This window comes from Phalangium opilio, unplaced genomic scaffold (assembly GCF_054372755.1).
Source record: "Phalangium opilio isolate 3A_F unplaced genomic scaffold, DU_Popi_V2 ptg000060l_1, whole genome shotgun sequence".
NCBI classification, from domain to species: domain Eukaryota; kingdom Metazoa; phylum Arthropoda; class Arachnida; order Opiliones; family Phalangiidae; genus Phalangium; species Phalangium opilio.
In genome coordinates, this window is record NW_028324177.1 from 1,444,716 (window position 1) to 1,461,770 (window position 17,055).

Sequence of the window (17,055 nt, forward strand, 5' to 3'; positions counted from 1 at the left end):
AAGGGAAAATGGACAGAGGGCCATTATAATATCTCTTTAGGTTATAGTGGACAGTTCATTCTCCCTTTAAGTATTTTCAAGCAGTTTTTTCTCGTGGTAACTTTCACTTTCCCTTCATCTGGAATTGTTGTCCGTCAATTCAACCACTGTCCCGACAACTGGACACCATCTTCTTTCCCCCCTTCCTCTCGACTAAACGGTGTCCGCGAAAGAGTGTCCCCACTTCTATACTTTAACCACGAACGACCTTTGACCTTCCTGATCATTTGACTGCCTTCCAGTGAGTCACAAACTTCAGTTACTCATTTCCTCAGTTCGGGATTCAACAATTTTACAATTTGACGAATTGACGCCATTTGCAATTTATTAGTCTTCATTTATTCTGAACAATTTCAAGAATTAGTGACGAGATTCACGAACAATTAAAACCATTTACGTATTTCAAAATATTTAAATGAGTTTTCAACATTTTATTAATTTGTGTCGCGTCGTGTCTTGGTGAACGAACTTCCCGTGTAAGGTTTCGCGATAATTCCGGACCAAATAACTCAATCATTTCAAATCAAAGTTTTCGCCAAATATTTCAACCTTGTAAATAATTTATTAACCATTTTTTATTCGCAAATGCAACGAAGACTTTATTTTCCGTTTGTTTTGAATAATGTCCAGCGAACTCTAATGGGCATTTTCAAGAACGAAAGAATCAATTTATTTGCGAAATTTATTCATGCAACTTTTTCTCGTGAATTTACGAGTTTTTTCTATGAATATTAAAATATATATTTTTTGTAACGATTAAATTTGATTGAAAGATTTGGGAGAGCAAAAATCCAAACTTAAATTTTGTTTCAAATAAGAATTCAACAAACTTAATTATTTTCTCAATGTTTAATATTTTCAATTATTTGAAAACCCTTTGAAATTGAGCGCTACTTTCCCCTTCAGTTCCCTGGAATTATCCAAAATATTCCAGGACTTTTTGAATGATCGTGGAATTAATTATTTCCAATATTATTTTTTAACCTTAATTTTTGGTGAAATTATAATTTTAATTTTGTCAATTTTAAACTTAATGTTCTTGCGTCTAACCTAATCTTAACTTGGCAAGGGACGGACCTATTCTTGCAATTAATAAAAAAAGTGCCTTTGATAACAAAGCCTTGAAAATTAAAAGATAAGTGGTCTAAATTATTTGTCTTAAAGGAATAGCGACCTGGTTTAAAACTGATGTCAAATCTAAAGAAAACCTTACTTTTTAGAGAGTTTAAACTCTCCTGATTCCAAAAATATGCAGCTTGATCAAAATTTAAACACAGAAAAAACGCTTGGAAAACTGGAAATTGGGGGGCAAAAGCAAATTTGCGGAGAAGTTTTTGGCGGGATTTTCTCCTTGATACGTCACTCGCGGCATCTCGCGGAAAAGCCAAGCACCTGAGACTCTCGAGTCTACTAATGCCGCACGAATCTGAATAAAATAGGCTTGACAGGCGTCACGTGAGCGACATCTAGAGAGAAAATTTCTCCTAACTACGTCATCAAACGAGCCACAAAATTTTAACTAAGCCTTTTCCAAACTGTACAATACTTTGATTGCAATTTTATAAATTTCTACGAAACCAAGTACAAAGTTAGACATATTTTTCTTTGATTTTTTTCGTATTTTAAGTTTGTGGATGACGAAAATTATGGCACTAACTCTTTAATCGTATTTCTTTTTATACCAAAATATTTCATTTAAAGGCCGACTTCCAGCATCGAAAAGGGAACTTCTAGCGAACTGAAAACCGAGAATCGAGTCTAACAATGGAGTAGGGACCGTGCCGAAGCCTCGCTGGTTCAAAAGATGGAAGGGTTCTCGCTAACTGACAGCCGTGCAATGAGGTTCTAGCGAACTGAAGATGAACAATATAAATCCTTTTCAATTTATTTCCTCTCGAATTTTTGCTTTCCCCTGAAGAAAATTATCTATTTTGTATCTTCAGTTCGCTAGAACCACATTGCAGCACGGCTTTCAGTTAGCTATAAGCCTTCCATGTTTTGACCCCCTGCGGGGATTCGGCACGGTCCCAACTCCATTGTTAGACTCGATTCTCGGTTTTCAGTTCGCTAGAAGTTCCCTTTTCGCTGCTGGAAGTCCGCCTTTAACGAAACTATTTTTCAACCTAATCAGAAGAAGTACCATGACTTTTCCTATGTAATTTTGAAGCATTTTTTTATGAAATGTGGTTCCCGGATAGTGGTGAACCATGTAGGTACTTGTGGGTGCTTGTACGTACTTGTGGGTACTTTTCCAGGTGCTCGCCCATGGTACTTGTGGGTGCTTGCCCCGGGTACTTGTGGGTACTTTTCCGGGTGCTTGCCCCTGGTACTTGTGGGTGCTTGCCCCGGGTACTTGTGGGTACTTGTGGGTGCTTTTAGGTACTTGTGGGTGCTTGTGGGTGCTTTTAGGTACTTGTGGGCGCTTGTAGGTACTTGTGGGTGCTTTTAGGTACTTGTGGGTGCTTTTAGGTACTTGTGGGCGCTTGTAGGTACTTGTGGGTACTTGTAGGTACTTGTGGGTACTTGTGGGTGCTTGTGGGTACTTGTGGGTGCTTGCCCCGGGTACTTGTGGGTGCTTGTAGGTACTTGTGGGTGCTTGTAGGTACTTGTGGGCGCTTGTAGGTACTTGTGGGCACTTGTAGGTAATTGTGGGCGCTTGTAGGTACTTGTGGGTGCTTGTAGGTACTTGTGGGCGCTTGTAGGTACTTGTGGGCGCTTGTAGGTACTTGTGGGCGCTTGTGGGTGCTTGTGGGTACTTGTGGGTGCTTGCCCCGGGTACTTGTGGGTGCTTGTAGGTACTTGTGGGTGCTTGTGGGTACTTGTGGGTGCTTGTGGGTACTTGTGGGTGCTTACGCCGGGTACTTGTGGGTGCTTGTAGGTACTTGTGGGTGCTTGTAGGTAATTGTGGGCGCTTGTAGGTACTTGTGGGTGCTTGTAGGTACTTGTGGGCGCTTGTAGGTACTTGTGGGTGCTTGTAGGTACTTGTGGGTGCTTGTAGGTACTTGTGGGTGCTTGTAGGTACTTGTGGGTGCTTGTAGGTACTTGTGGGTGCTTGTAGGTACTTGTGGGTGCTTGTAGGTACTTGTGGGTGCTTGTAGGTACTTGTGGGTGCTTGCCCCGGGTACTTGTGGGTACTTTTCCGGGTGCTTGCCCCTGGTACTTGTGGGTGCTTGCCCCGGGTACTTGTGGGTACTTTTCCGGGTGCTTGCCCATGGTACTTGTGGGTGCTTGCCCATGGTACTTGTGGGCGCTTGTAGGTACTTGTGGGTACTTGTGGGTGCTTGTTAGTGCTTTTAGGTACTTGTGGGTGCTTTTAGGTACTTGTGGGCGCTTGTAGGTACTTGTGGGTATTTGTGGGTGCTTTTAGGTACTTGTGGGTGCTTTTAGGTACTTGTGGGCGCTTGTAGGTACTTGTGGGTACTTGTAGGTACTTCTGGGTACTTGTGGGTGCTTGTGGGTACTTGTAGGTACTTGTGGGTGCTTGTAGGTACTTTTGGGTGCTTGTAGGTACTTGTGGGTGCTTGTAGGTACTTGTGGGTGCTTGCCCCGGGTACTTGTGGGTACTTTTCCGGGTGCTTGCCCCTGGTACTTGTGGGTGCTTGCCCATGGTACTTGTGGGTGCTTGCCCATGGTACTTGTGGGCGCTTGTAGGTACTTGTGGGTGCTTGTTAGTGCTTTTAGGTACTTGTGGGTGCTTTTAGGTACTTGTGGGCGCTTGTAGGTACTTGTGGGTGCTTGTGGGTGCTTTTAGGTACTTGTGGGTGCTTTTAGGTACTTGTGGGCGCTTGTAGGTACTTGTGGGTACTTGTAGGTACTTGTGGGTACTTGTGGGTACTTGTGGGTGCTTGTGGGTACTTGTGGGTGCTTGCCCCGGGTACTTGTGGGTGCTTGTAGGTACTTGTGGGTTCTTGTAGGTACTTGTGGGCGCTTGTAGGTACTTTTGGGCGCTTGTAGGTAATTGTGGGCGCTTGTAGGTACTTGTGGGTGCTTGTCGGTACTTGTGGGCGCTTGTGGGTGCTTGTGGGTACTTGTGGGTGTTTGCCCCGGGTACTTGTGCGTGCTTGTAGGTACTTGTGGGTGCTTGTGGGTGCTTACGCCGGGTACTTGTGGGTGCTTGTAGGTACTTGTGGGTGCTTGTAGGTACTTGTGGGCGCTTGTAGGTACTTGTGGGCGCTTGTAGTTACTTGTGGGTGCTTGTAGGTACTTGTGGGTGCTTGTAGGTACTTGTAGGTACTTGTAGGTGCTTGTAGGTACTTGTGGGCGCTTGTAGGTACTTGTGGGTGCTTGTAGGTACTTGTGGGTGCTTGTAGGTACTTGTGGGTGCTTGTAGGTACTTGTAGGTACTTGTAGGTACTTGTGGGCGCTTGTAGGTACTTGTGGGTGCTTGTAGGTACTTGTGGGCGCTTGTAGGTACTTGTGGGTGCTTGTAGGTACTAGTGGGTGCTTGTAGGTACTTGTGGGCGCTTGTAGGTACTTGTGGGTACTTGTAGGTACTTGTGGGTACTCGTGGGTACTTGTGGGTGCTTGCCCCGGGTACTTGTGGGTGCTTTTAGGTACTTGTGGGTTCTTGTAGGTACTTGTGGGCGCTTGTAGGTACTTGTGGGCGCTTGTAGGTACTTGTGGGCGCTTGCAGGTACTTGTGGGCGCTTGTGGATGCTTGTGGGCGCTTGTGGGTGCTTCTGGGTACTTGTGGGTGCTTGCCCCGGGTACTTGTGGGTGCTTGTAGGTACTTGTGGGTGCTTGTAGGTACTTGTGGGTGCTTACCCCAGGTACTTGTGGGTGCTTGTAGGTACTTGTGGGTGCTTGTAGGTACTTGTGGGTGCTTGTAGGTACTTGTGGGCCCTTGTAGGTACTTGTGGGTGCTTGTAGGTACTTGTGGGTGCTTGTAGGTACTTGTGGGTGCTTGTAGGTACTTTTTGGTGCTTGTAGGTACTTTTTGGTGCTTGTAGGTACTTGTGGGCCCACCCTCCCCTTCCCGACGCGCGCCAACCAGCTGCAGCTGGATTTTGTAAGTGGGAGAGGAGAGAGAGAGTAGAGAGAATGACTGCCTAGCGCTTGCCAATAATTTTTAGCAATGTGATTTAAATCAATGAAACATACTCATTTAAAGTTAAATAATTATAATTAGCTAATATGATTATTATATTTAAAAAAATTATATTATTTAAGTAATAAATTTAACGATAGTTGTTGAGAGATTCAATAGAGGGCAACATGAGATGTCATAAATACTAGTTTGTTTTGGCTTTTTGTTGTCTCTCTGCCTCCTATTGCAAGGTCCAAGGCTTAACGGATGATCGATGATTAGATAGTTTAATCAGGTGTTTAAATGTAACTTAATCCCGGCGATACCATTAATGACAAACGCAATCAACATACTCATGGTTAAATTAAAGTTAATTATTTTGAATTGCTCAAAGATAATTATAAAATTAAATCAACAACTCAACTATCTGCTCAACGATAATTAGGCTAGTTTTTAACTTTTTGTCAGTTTTGCTGTTTATTTAAACGTAATTAAACAATGGTTAAATACTGCAGCGTGTATGGGTGTAAATTTCCACGCGACGTTAAATTGTCGAAACAATGGGATATAGCTTTAAAAATGGGTAAACCACACACCAAGTCCATGGTTGTCTGCTCCCTTCATTTTAAATTAGAGGATTACCGCCTTCAACCGAAATATGAACATTCAGGTAGGTTTTAAGCGTATAATATTAATTTAAAACCAATTATAATAAGAGTTATTATTGTAGATAAGTTAAGTTACCCTCCCAGACTTAGACCCTTGGCTGTTCCTTCCAAAAAACTCCCGTTAAGGAAACATGATCAACAAAAGTTCAAGGCTAATGGGAGATTGGAAAGACTGAAAAAAAGGAATCAGCTCTCACAATCTCCAACTTTGCATGTAAGTGAAACAGCTGAAATAAATGGACCAGCAGACGCAGAAATTCTGGCTGAAAGATGGGGGATTGATGCTGTTCAACAAACTACCGAGGAAACTACGACCGACAAATGCACCACTCCAAACCCCAATGATAAATCAGGGTTGCCACGGGTCAGGGAGAACCTGGAAAACCTGGAAAAGTCAGGGAATTTGAAAATGGGCCAAAAAGGTCAGGGAAAAGTCTTTATTGAAAGAGTAATGAAAGTTTCTCATCCTCTCTTAACACAGAAAACTCTATAGCAATCCTAAAAAATGTCTAGAATTGTTTTTGTAAAGTTAATGCTCTCTAAAGAAATCTCTCAGACTGTTTTCTATAGTTAAAATGTTTCTTAATCATTTTGGTGAAAAATGTTTCTTAATCATTTTGGTGAAAAATGTTTCTTAATCGTTTTGGTGTGAAAAATACATTGGAAAACTTAAATGTAGAGACTTTATTTAATTATAAGCACTTAAAACGTGCTGTAAACATTTACACTTTCGGCGTAAAAGGTCAGGGAAAACCTGGAAACGTCAGGGAATTTGGTTTTGAATATTCCGTGGCAACCCTGTAAATGCATTATGGTCAACACCTTGGAAAATCATACATGTTATGTTAATGCTTCTAATGGAATATTGAATGCCACCTCTATAATTTCATTAACAGGATTACAAAGTACTGGTCTATTTGATGCAATCATTAAAAATATTAACAGTAAATTCATACCCCTTTTTCATGGACAAATAAGGTAGAGAGGGCCAAGAATGGGGGAAACTACGAGTCTCGAGATTTTTGACACTCATGAAACTAAAACTTGGCATTTGATTTCATTCACCGCTCTATCAGCTTTGTTTGGAATAAGTAAAGTTCAGACCTCAAATCATTTTAAATTAACTCTTACGCAGTTCCCAAGCTTGTTAAAACCCCTGAAAAAAATGAAAATAAATAATGAACCCAAGACTCCTGAAATTTTGTAAAACAATTTTATTTAATAAATTTGTAAGATTCTATCACATTTTAAGGAACTTAAAAATATCACTTCAGCCTTATTTGCGACTTTACATTACGTCCTTTTTATTCCATTTCAAATAATTTGGAATGTAGTAATTAAAATAAGCAAAAAAAACCTTTTAAAATAAGTCATTTATAATCTTGGTAAAAGATTGTTAATAAATTTTTGGTCTTTAGGCACATCAATAACAAAACAGCCATCTTCCAGTTTAGAATAAATTACATAATGACAACTTTGAAGTCCTAAAAGGGCCAAACTAAGTTGCACTTGCCCATAATACATTAGTTAGGGTTTCAAAGAAAATGTTCCGTCCTTCTTGATTACGTAAGGAGTTTCCTTGAGGACTGTTTCTAACTTTCCTTTTTCACCAATGACTGGACACTTCATTTCGACCAAATTATGGTTGACTAGACCGTCAGGGGAAGACCCCAAGAATGGATAAGAAGGGTTGACTTCAAAACCAATCTTCGTTACTTTTAAATTGGACTTTTTTAAAGCAACAAGAGTTTTTTTTCGTTTATAATCCCATACTGTGTGAATTCATTTCCCTTATAGTTTGACTGAAGAGCTTTTCGAATTTTTTCAGTAGGATCTTTTGGAAAATATGTGTAATACGCGTAGCAATTTTGACAAGAGAGAGAGCAACAGGTACTAAACAAAACGAAAACAGTATTACCAATTTTATACTCATGTTATGACCAAGGCTTAAGAGTTTACATAACTAACTTGGTTAATATTAGGGTGATTAGGTTTTCAACACTTACCATTTTTGAAAATATTCTCTTCTGAAAATTTTGGTCCATTCATTGCAAGAAATTTCTAGTACTAATTTTCATTTGGGACTGAATTATAAGTTTAAACGTCAGATACACTGCCGCTGTCCGCTGATGCTACAGGTCTCAGGTCTGCCATTTTTGTTTCCCCTAGATCAAGCTTCGCGTTTTCTCTGCACGGTGGCACTAGTGAAACTTTTCGTTCTAGGCGCGGAATCTGGCAGCCCTGAACTAGGGAAAGTTTGGTCCAAAAGGGAAATTTTAAGAGTTAGAAAGGGAAATTTCATTTTTCCCACCTGGCATCACTGCTTTGAACATCCTTTCCTTTGTTCTCTTGCGAGCTTTGCGTTTAACGGCTGTGGAAGATTTCTTCTGATTTTTGTGAATGCCAATTGAAAACTTATTGTTCGAAATAAGTATTTGTTTTGAATTTTGTTACCATAGTTCTCATTTTTTTATTAGGCCTATTAATATACCACTAATTATAGGTTATTTTCAGAATTAATTTCAAGTAAGTATTTCTTTGAACGGGTAGTTTTGTTATATATTATTATTTGTTAGGCCTATTTACGCGTTTTCAGGATATCTAACAAGTCATGAACTAAGTTAGGACATTTTCAACGGTCAGAAATCTAAATAGACTTTGCGCCTGTTTAACTCGGCTGTTTTACAAATACGAGAGAGTTCAGAAATGGCATCTAATATGAAAGAAACATCAGCGGAAAAGATGAGAAGGCTTCGTTTGAATCCAGAATACAGAGAAAGAGAAAAAGCTCGAAGACGAGAGAGATATACAGCAAATAAGAAGCTAAAGAGGCAGTTGGTTTTAGAATCTCCTGCGAGTAAGGACCCATCAACTACTCAGAATTGAAAGTATTGCTTTTGCTCCTGGAGAAGGGCAGACACCACAATCAATTCTTTATGATGAGGACTCCGATTACCTTTCTTTCCCGAGTATTTACGCTGGCCAAGCTTTGAAGCTCCCACCTAAGGCAACGTACACAGCAAATAAAATGGGAATTCAGATGCAGCGATAGGCGTTGTGCGTCTAGTATTCCGAAAATATTTTATTCCTAAGTTAAATTAGTATCGTCAAAACTACGGAGCGCTTCTAATATTTGCATGAGAAAAACCAAGTCCAAAGCTGGCCAATCATACACAGCGGGAGCCTTAACAGCACCTGGAAGTTTGGATTCTCTGGTGAAACACGATGATGGTTACAAAGTTTTGGAAAGCGTCAGATCTTCCCCTGGCTATTTACAACAGCGTGAAAAAGATCTTCTAGCTATGGTTCGCCAACTTGGTAATCCTACATGGTTCCTCACTCTGAGTGCGGCTGAGACGAAATGGGAAGAGCTTTTGGAGTCCTTGTGCGTCATTGCTGGGCACCCTCGAGAAACTGCGAAAGAATATGTGAAAACCTTGGGATTTATGGATAGAGCTAAGCTTATCAACGAGGACCCTGTCACCTGCAGCCGATACTTTGATTATCGTTTGAGAGAATTTTTCAAGTTTCTACGAAGCAAGGAGTCACCGATTGGTACCATTGATGATTACTATATTAGAATAGTTCCAAATGAGGGGATCACCACACGCTCATATACTCCTCTGGAATAAAAACGCTCCACAATTGAGAACCGATAACTCCAATCTGGAAGAGGTTATCATATTCATTGATTCCAACATTACTTGCTCCAGGAGCAGATGACAATGGAGTCTCGGACGCTAGCTTCCATAATGTAGAAGGCAATGGGATCCGCGAACGTCACGGTTATTAACCAAAATCATTACGCCAGTGCCACCTCTCGTAGGAAATTTGAGCTTTATTTTCCAACCAATAGCGTGGCTGCAAAGTCTCGAAAGGAGATCTGGGAAATCGCGTCTGGAGCCTCTCTTTAAAAATACGTATCGTCTGGTTATAATTAGCCTAGGGTATTAGAGTTAAAAAATGGATTTCAACTTTTTAATCTTTTTTTTAGACTAAAATTGATAATGAAAAGCCCAGCGAGTAACGTATGTACACTATTAAAAAACTAAAATGTGTTTCAGTGCCAAATTTTTCTAAATTTCTTCTTGAATTAAATGATAGCTACAAGAGGTTGGGAAAAGACATCACTCACGATCTTTTAAAACACAAAAAGTTAGAGACGGTGATTTCGTTTCCAACCTCTTGTAGCAGTCAATAAATTCCTACCTTTAAGGTCACAAAATGTAGTCTTATCTTTTATCTTAATACGAACGATTACAGCTGTTTGAATAAAGTAAATATATTGGGTATATTTATGTCGCGATCGGGTAAGACGACGAACCTCAGTAGCCACCGTTAGTCCGTTATTACAAAAATAATTCCCAGCAGACTTTGGTGCCAGATATAATCCACCAAAAGCATCGTCTGCTATAATGTCTGATAGCGCCTCTATGGCAAACGATACCGCTACAGCTGTGACGTACGCGGGTCCCATTGCCCTCTATATTGTGGAAGCAAACGTCCGAGACTCCTTTGTCATCTGCTCCTGCTTGCTCGAAAGGGGATGGAAGTGAAAAATGGAACAACTTGGTCAAGCTGCAAACCCACAAGCATTCCAAAACCGGTCGTAAGAAGAACGATAGTGGACAATCATCGTGTCGTTTTGGAATACCTTTTCCGCCAATGGGAAGAACCGTTATTTACGACCCTTCAAAACGTGATGGAAACGAAAGTGTTGAAGAGGTTGAAGGCTTAAGCAAATTGGTGCGAAAAGCTATCGAGAATTTGAAAGTTGAAACTGCACCGGAAACATTTGAAGAATTTTTGGGGACTCTGAACATGACGGAAGAGCAATATATTGCAGCTGTAACTTATCCAATTAGAAGGTGCACTGTATTTCTTAAAAGATCGCCAAAAGAAATTAGAATAAATCCATGCAACAAGAAGATTTTGGAGTTATGGAACGCTAATATGGATCTCCAATACGTCTTAGACCCGTACGCCTGTCTCATGTATATCGTTTCGTACATTGGTAAAACATAAAAGGGTATGTCAATGCTCCTTAGAGAAGCTATCAAAGACGCAAAAAATAAAGGCAGTGGTATAAAAGAGAGATTAAAAGTTATTGCTAATAAATTTATCCACTGTGAAGAAATTAGAGCTCAAGAATGCTGCTACATCTTACTTTCCATACCAATTTGTCGAAGCAGTCGTGCTCATATTTACATCAATACTTCACCCCCAGAAGAAAGGGTACAAATTCTGAAAAGACCATCTGAATTGGAATTATTGCCCGATGACAGTACTGACGTTTTTTCTCAAGGCATCATCGAGCACTACATTGCGAGACCGGATGAACTGGAAAATGTCAGTCTAGCCGCTTTCGCATCATGGTATGAATTTTTCCGAACCAAACACAATAGAAGGACCCAAAATTTTAATGAAGATGAAGACCAAGAAAATGAGACGATCTCTGTTGAAACGTCTCTTGAGCTGAAAGATTCTTCAGGATACGTTCGGAAAAGGATGCAGGCTAAAGTAATCAGATTCAAAAAGGACAGTATGGTGAAAGATCTCAAAAACTACTGTCGAGTGGAATTGATGTTGTTTTTACCTTGGCGTTGTGAGGAAACCGAATTGCTAGAAGCTAACGTCGAAGAAATCTATGAAGCCCATAAGCTGGAAATGTCTCAAGCTAGAAGGGAATTTATAAGTGAGGTTGATGATTTTGATCTGGACCAAATGATTCAAGTTAGAGAAAACCAATACACTAATGAAGTTCAAAATATTCAACCTATGATTGAACATCAAAACGAGCGTGACAGAAGTTTCACTTTGGATGATCCACAATATTTTGTCAACTCTCTTCAAGAAGCTGTTTAATAATATTTATTTAGCGGGAAAGGACCGCAGGCAACCACAGAGGCAAAGCCTATACAAGGTGGTTACCGGGACAAAACAAACAAAAAAAAAATACACAAAGAGAAATAAATAAATAACAATTAATTTAAATTATAATCCAAGAGCCATTTATCAAGAAAAAATTTGGAAAGTAAGGACCGAAACTGGGGAACTGAAGAGTGAGAGGCGGCTTCTCTGAGGTGTGCAGGTAAGGCGTTCCAAACGTAGGCGCTTCTATAGAAAAACGAATTTTTCAAAGCAAGGCATCGCGCATAGTGAATAAAATACGTTGGAACAGCATGGCGGGGGCTCAGAGCCATATACTGAGAAAGGTCGAAGTAGGGCGAGGTGGCAAGGCGGATGAGCGTAATAATATCACACACATCTCGACGAACTGATAAGGGCAAGAGATGTAAAGTGCACAGTCTGTCCGCGTACGGTATGTGATTGGCCTTGTGTGGTTTAGGAGACTTCAGGTAAAAACTAGTGAAGCGCCGCTGAACACCCTCCAAGGCAGCAATATCCTGCTTTAGGTGTGGACTCCAAACTGGGGATGCAAATTCCAAGACCGGGAGACACATCGAGCGAAAGAGAGTGAGTGACGCCTTGGAATAACCAGTAGTCCTACGAATGAGCCCACACAAGCGCTTGGCACGGTTGGCAGAGTAGGTGACATGCGAACCCCACCGCAGGTCGCTGCTAACCCTGACCCCTAGTAGCCTCATCATAACAACTCGGGTAATGGGAACGGAGTTAATGTGATAGGAAACGTCATCCTGATATTTTCGCCTTGACAAGACCATGAAAAGGCACTTCTTGATGTTAAGCTTAATGTTGTTGGCAACTCCCCACTGAAAAATGCGGTCGATGTTATTTTGCAAAGCAACCCGATCAGCCGCTGTTCGTATGTCTTGAGATATATAGCTGTCATCTGCATACTGATAAATAGAACAGCCCGCAGACAACACGGATGGGAGGTCGGCAACAAACAGGTTTGTGACATTACTTCTGATATTCAACAGACAAGCGCTGCCAACTTCACTCCAACTATTACTCTGGTCAACAGCATGCTTCGAAAACTTAACTTAAAGCAGCGAGAGATTTTCTACTATGTGCTTAATCATTTCAAAACATCTCAAGAAGAACCTTTAAGGATCCTGATAACAGGGGGTGCTGGTGTTGGAAAAAGTCTCTTGATTCAAGCCGTTTTTGAAGCCATATCCAGGCATGAAAAGAACAGGCCTGGTGTTGATCCATCACGATTATCCGTTTTAAGAACAGCATTCACCGGGAAAGCGGCTTTTAATATTGATGGTGAGAGAGTAAGGATGTCCCTATAACACCAAAAATTTTACCCCCCTTCTTTCCCCCCTTACAGGGGGGGGGGTAAAATTTTTGGTGTTATAGAGACATCCCTGGGGTTGGGGGGGGGAGATGGGGGGGAATTGATGACGTCACGTGATGGTGTTGGCGGGAAATTTGAATTGTTGAGCCACCTGGTGGTGGTTTTCTTGATGACGTCATGGCTAATTTTTTTATGACGTCACGTGGCTGGTACCTGTAGGGATAGGCTTATGCTATTGTAGGCTTATGCTATGTTATTCTAGGCTTATAATTATTATGAATCGGGTTTTTAGTCAAAAACCTTTAATGAACACAATCAATTCCAATTAATTCGCGAATGTACGCGTCGTTATTTAAGCAAATGTAGAATAAATTATATAATTGTAGCTTACGCGTCAAGTTTTTGTCACGAACTAAGTTACAAAAATCTTCGAAAATGCTCGAAGGAACTATACACGCTGCTAGGAAATTTTTTACACGGTCGTAATCATTGTGCGACATAGTACCGCGACTTACATAATATTTCTGATATATATCATTCATGCGTTTTACAATAGCTTCGTACATGCATTTAATAACTTCGGCTTGATCGTTTAAAAGCTTGAAGTGAAATCTCATAAAACTAAATTTCTCGTTCAGTTTCCCTGCCTCGGCCTTTGTTAGAGTGAATACGCCACCATCGTCGAATACTATACTCCCCTCCATAACGGTTATTTTTATTTTCAAGTTCAAGTAACGATAATTACCCAGGTCGCCAGTTTCCAAAGCTGAATAGATCTCCGTCCACTCCTCCATAAATTCCCTCAAAACGTCTTCCGAGATTGTGAGAATAGTCCCGTCCTTCTTTGTGAAAAGTAAGCTTGGCTCGAATCCATTTACACCGAAAACGGCATAGCATTCATTACTTAGTCTAACACGGGCGTTCACGCGGTAAACTCCTACTTTGGCGGACATCCTTACGGCAGGTCTTTACGGTTTAAAAGGTTACAACTGAATGATTTTTATCGCGAGATTTTCTTGAGTGCGTAATCAGTGGCGGCTCAAGTCAAGTGGAGGCCCCAAGCGGGAACCATTTTTGGGCCCCCAAACTCAAGATATTAAAATTAAATAGGAGTTGTAAGATGAAATTTATATAAGAAGGCCTAAAATAGCGTCCGGTGCGCGCGTGATAATCGACAATCCTCCCTTGATAGGTGGATAAGCCGGGACTTAATATTTTATCTTATACCGTTTTTCTTTGGGGTTGCCTGAGAGCGCTCCGAGATCGTTCCAAATTTACGTGTAACGTCATCGCTCTAGCTCGGAGGACCGAATGTAGTTGCTCCGAATGAAAGACAAAAGTTTTTTCAGAGCTGTTTTGTGACGCCTTCAGGCGCTCCGTCTCTAGAGTTTGAGCGGTTGGGATCAATCCGGGAGGAAACCGGGAGGGAGCGACTGGGTCATTGTAAGACGCGCCGCCGTCTCGTAGCAGTTCGTTTTTACCGCAAAGAAAAACGCTAGCCTTGGTTTGGTTTTTGGAACTCATGAAATCATTGGTATAGTACACTTGATTCAATTTAGAAACAATTACAGAACGAACGATTTTCACGTAGAGACACATATTCAAAATCCATCAAGTTATGTATGTTCAAGACCTTTAACCAACTTGTTCATGGCAATTAAAAGCAACCGTCGTACCGTTTCAGCACTGCATTTTCTGTTTCCTTTGCTCGAGGCTTGCTTTTTCTCTAGGTGGAATACGTCATTCGCGTCCGTATGCCCTATCCCCATGGGATCCAATGGGAAAGCGCAGAGCAATGACGGGCATGAAAGGGGTGGGGCTTACTTGTCCACTGACACCGGCGTAAGAGTAGAAGGGTATAATCTCGCAACTTAGGTCTTCTATATCTATATAAATCAAAGTCCTGACTGACTGACTGACTGATAATCAACGCCCGGCCCAAACCACTTGCCCTAGAAGGCTGAAAATTTGCCGGAACGTTACTCATAAGTAGTAGGCGCGTACTAAGAAAGATTTTTCCAATCCGCCCCATCTTAAAAAATGGCGACCAGAGATGTAAAAAATCTTCTCTATGCAACAAAGTCCGCGCGTTTCAACAGATTTCGCAAATATTAAGTACACTGGTTTCCATTAAAATATAGACGGGCTGAAAGGTCTTTTGGGTTCGATTTGTTGCCATCTTAAACTTAAAAACCCTTCTTTATGGAATAGTGTCCGCGTGGAAAGTAATAAAAAATGTACCGACGGGCTGACGGGCAACGCCGAATGCCTTCGCTCCTAGGGTTCTACAAAAGTATTAGTCATCAGTAAAATCTACCCATTCTTTATATCATTTTGATGGAAGTTCTTATTACACGCGAGTGACGCTGCGGGTAACAGCTAGTCTTATATAAATCCCTTCTTGGTAATACTGAAAGGGAAAATATTCGTCATTTATTTCCTTTTAAAACTATAAGTCTCTTCCAATTTTTACTTGGAAAATAAAAAAAATTGTTAATGGAAGAAAATTAATTCTGCTCAATTCGGGGCCCCACGGTATCCCGGGGCCCCAAGCGGCCGCTTAGTCCGCTTACCGTTAAACCCGCCACTGTGCAGCGTAATTGATAATTAGCCTGAGGGTATATTGACTGATGCTTTTCTTTTTTTTATTGTCCTTTATTGGCCAGGTGGTTGAGGACCTTAAAAGGGGGCGAGGGTAAACCTTTTGTATTGTTGTCAATGGAATCTGAGTGATTTATGACTCACACAAACGTGTTAAGACATTCCATCGGCTTTTTATTTATACGTAATATTTATACGTAACATCGTTCAGACGGGTCTATGGCCATAAAAAGGGACAGAACTTGAACAAAAGAATTTATCCCCATCCGTTTTTATTTTTACTATAAAGACGTGTTTTAATGGGTTTAGGGGTATGGTTGAATCAGTTGTATTGTTATGAATTGAATCTATTTTCGGATTTATTGCTTTGTTAGTCGGTGACTCTTCCTACCACGAAACATATAATTGTTTCCAGGTGTTTGCCCCTAAGGCATTATCCCGACAAGTCTCAACATGTTATGTCTTTGTTGCGTTACCCGAAATTAAAGTAATATTTTTAAAATACCAAAATGCAAATTCAACTAGGAATACAGTTACGAGGATGAAAGTAACGGCCACTATTTTCCCTGGCTTTGAAAGAGCTTCGCGAATTAACGTCTGCTTAGTAACAGCATCCATTACAATCTAACCTTTCACCCCCTTATTTGGGATATAAATAGCGTCTGATTTGGTCCGGACCTCATTTGATTGTTAGACACCGCCAGGATAAGATGAATCGAGAAATTACACGTCTAGAAACGTTTGGTGCATTTGCGAGTACGTTTGTAAAACCGTCAGAACTAGCCCGTCATGGGTTTTACTATTTAAGTTCGGGGACGGACGCTGTTAAATGCCATTTTTGTGACTTAACGCTACGAGGATGGGAACCTAACGACAATGTTTTCGAAGAGCATCAGAAATTCAAGGCAGACTGTCCACTACTTCAAGGATTACCAACAAATAACATGCCTATATTCATCCAAAACCCATTGTCTGAAGATATACCACCAAACAGAAAGTACAGAGATGTCCCTCAAGAAGAGTGGGAGAAAGAAAAAGTCATTCCGCCAACTCAACCCATACCAACAACACTTACTACGAATGACGATATTGTACTAAGAATTAAACGCGTTAATCTCGAGAAAGCTATAATTGAAATGTTTATTCAAGAACTTTTGCGACATGAAAGTTAGATCCTATTATTGTAATATATTCCATACCTTATTACGTTTCTAAATTATAAAAGAACCAATCAAAAAACTTGAAATGTAACTCGAAATAAATATAATTTTTTCCTTAATTTGTTCTTTGTATTGCTATTATACCTACTACAGTCTTGACAAAACCTTTTCAGTGGTTATAGTGTATGATGTTACTTAGCTTTTATCAACACATTTCGTGTTAAAAGTAAAACGTTTTTGAACATTTACATTGCCAAAGACCAAAGCGAAACGCGTCATATAAAATTTCTAAAATCCCATAGGAATACATGGGGAATTGAATAATCCACCGAC

General features: G+C 40.7%; 2 protein-coding genes across 2 annotated transcripts; one reads left to right on the plus strand and one right to left on the minus strand.

Moving 5' to 3' along the window:
- Nucleotides 1-5,219: 5,219 nt before the first annotated feature.
- LOC149666148 (uncharacterized) lies at nucleotides 5,220-6,226 on the plus strand. The gene is made up of 2 exons (XM_089841492.1): nucleotides 5,220-5,735; nucleotides 5,796-6,226. Exons 1-2 carry the CDS (start codon nucleotides 5,564-5,566, stop codon nucleotides 6,224-6,226), a joined length of 603 nt encoding a protein of 200 aa, XP_089697618.1. The 5' UTR covers nucleotides 5,220-5,563.
- Nucleotides 6,227-11,717: 5,491 nt separating this feature from the next.
- Nucleotides 11,718-12,685, minus strand: LOC149666149 (uncharacterized). The gene is made up of 2 exons (XM_089841493.1): nucleotides 12,641-12,685; nucleotides 11,718-12,554 (listed from the first exon to the last, which is right to left on the minus strand). Exons 1-2 carry the CDS (start codon nucleotides 12,683-12,685, stop codon nucleotides 11,718-11,720), a joined length of 882 nt encoding a protein of 293 aa, XP_089697619.1.
- Between the last annotated feature and the right edge of the window lie 4,370 nt (nucleotides 12,686-17,055).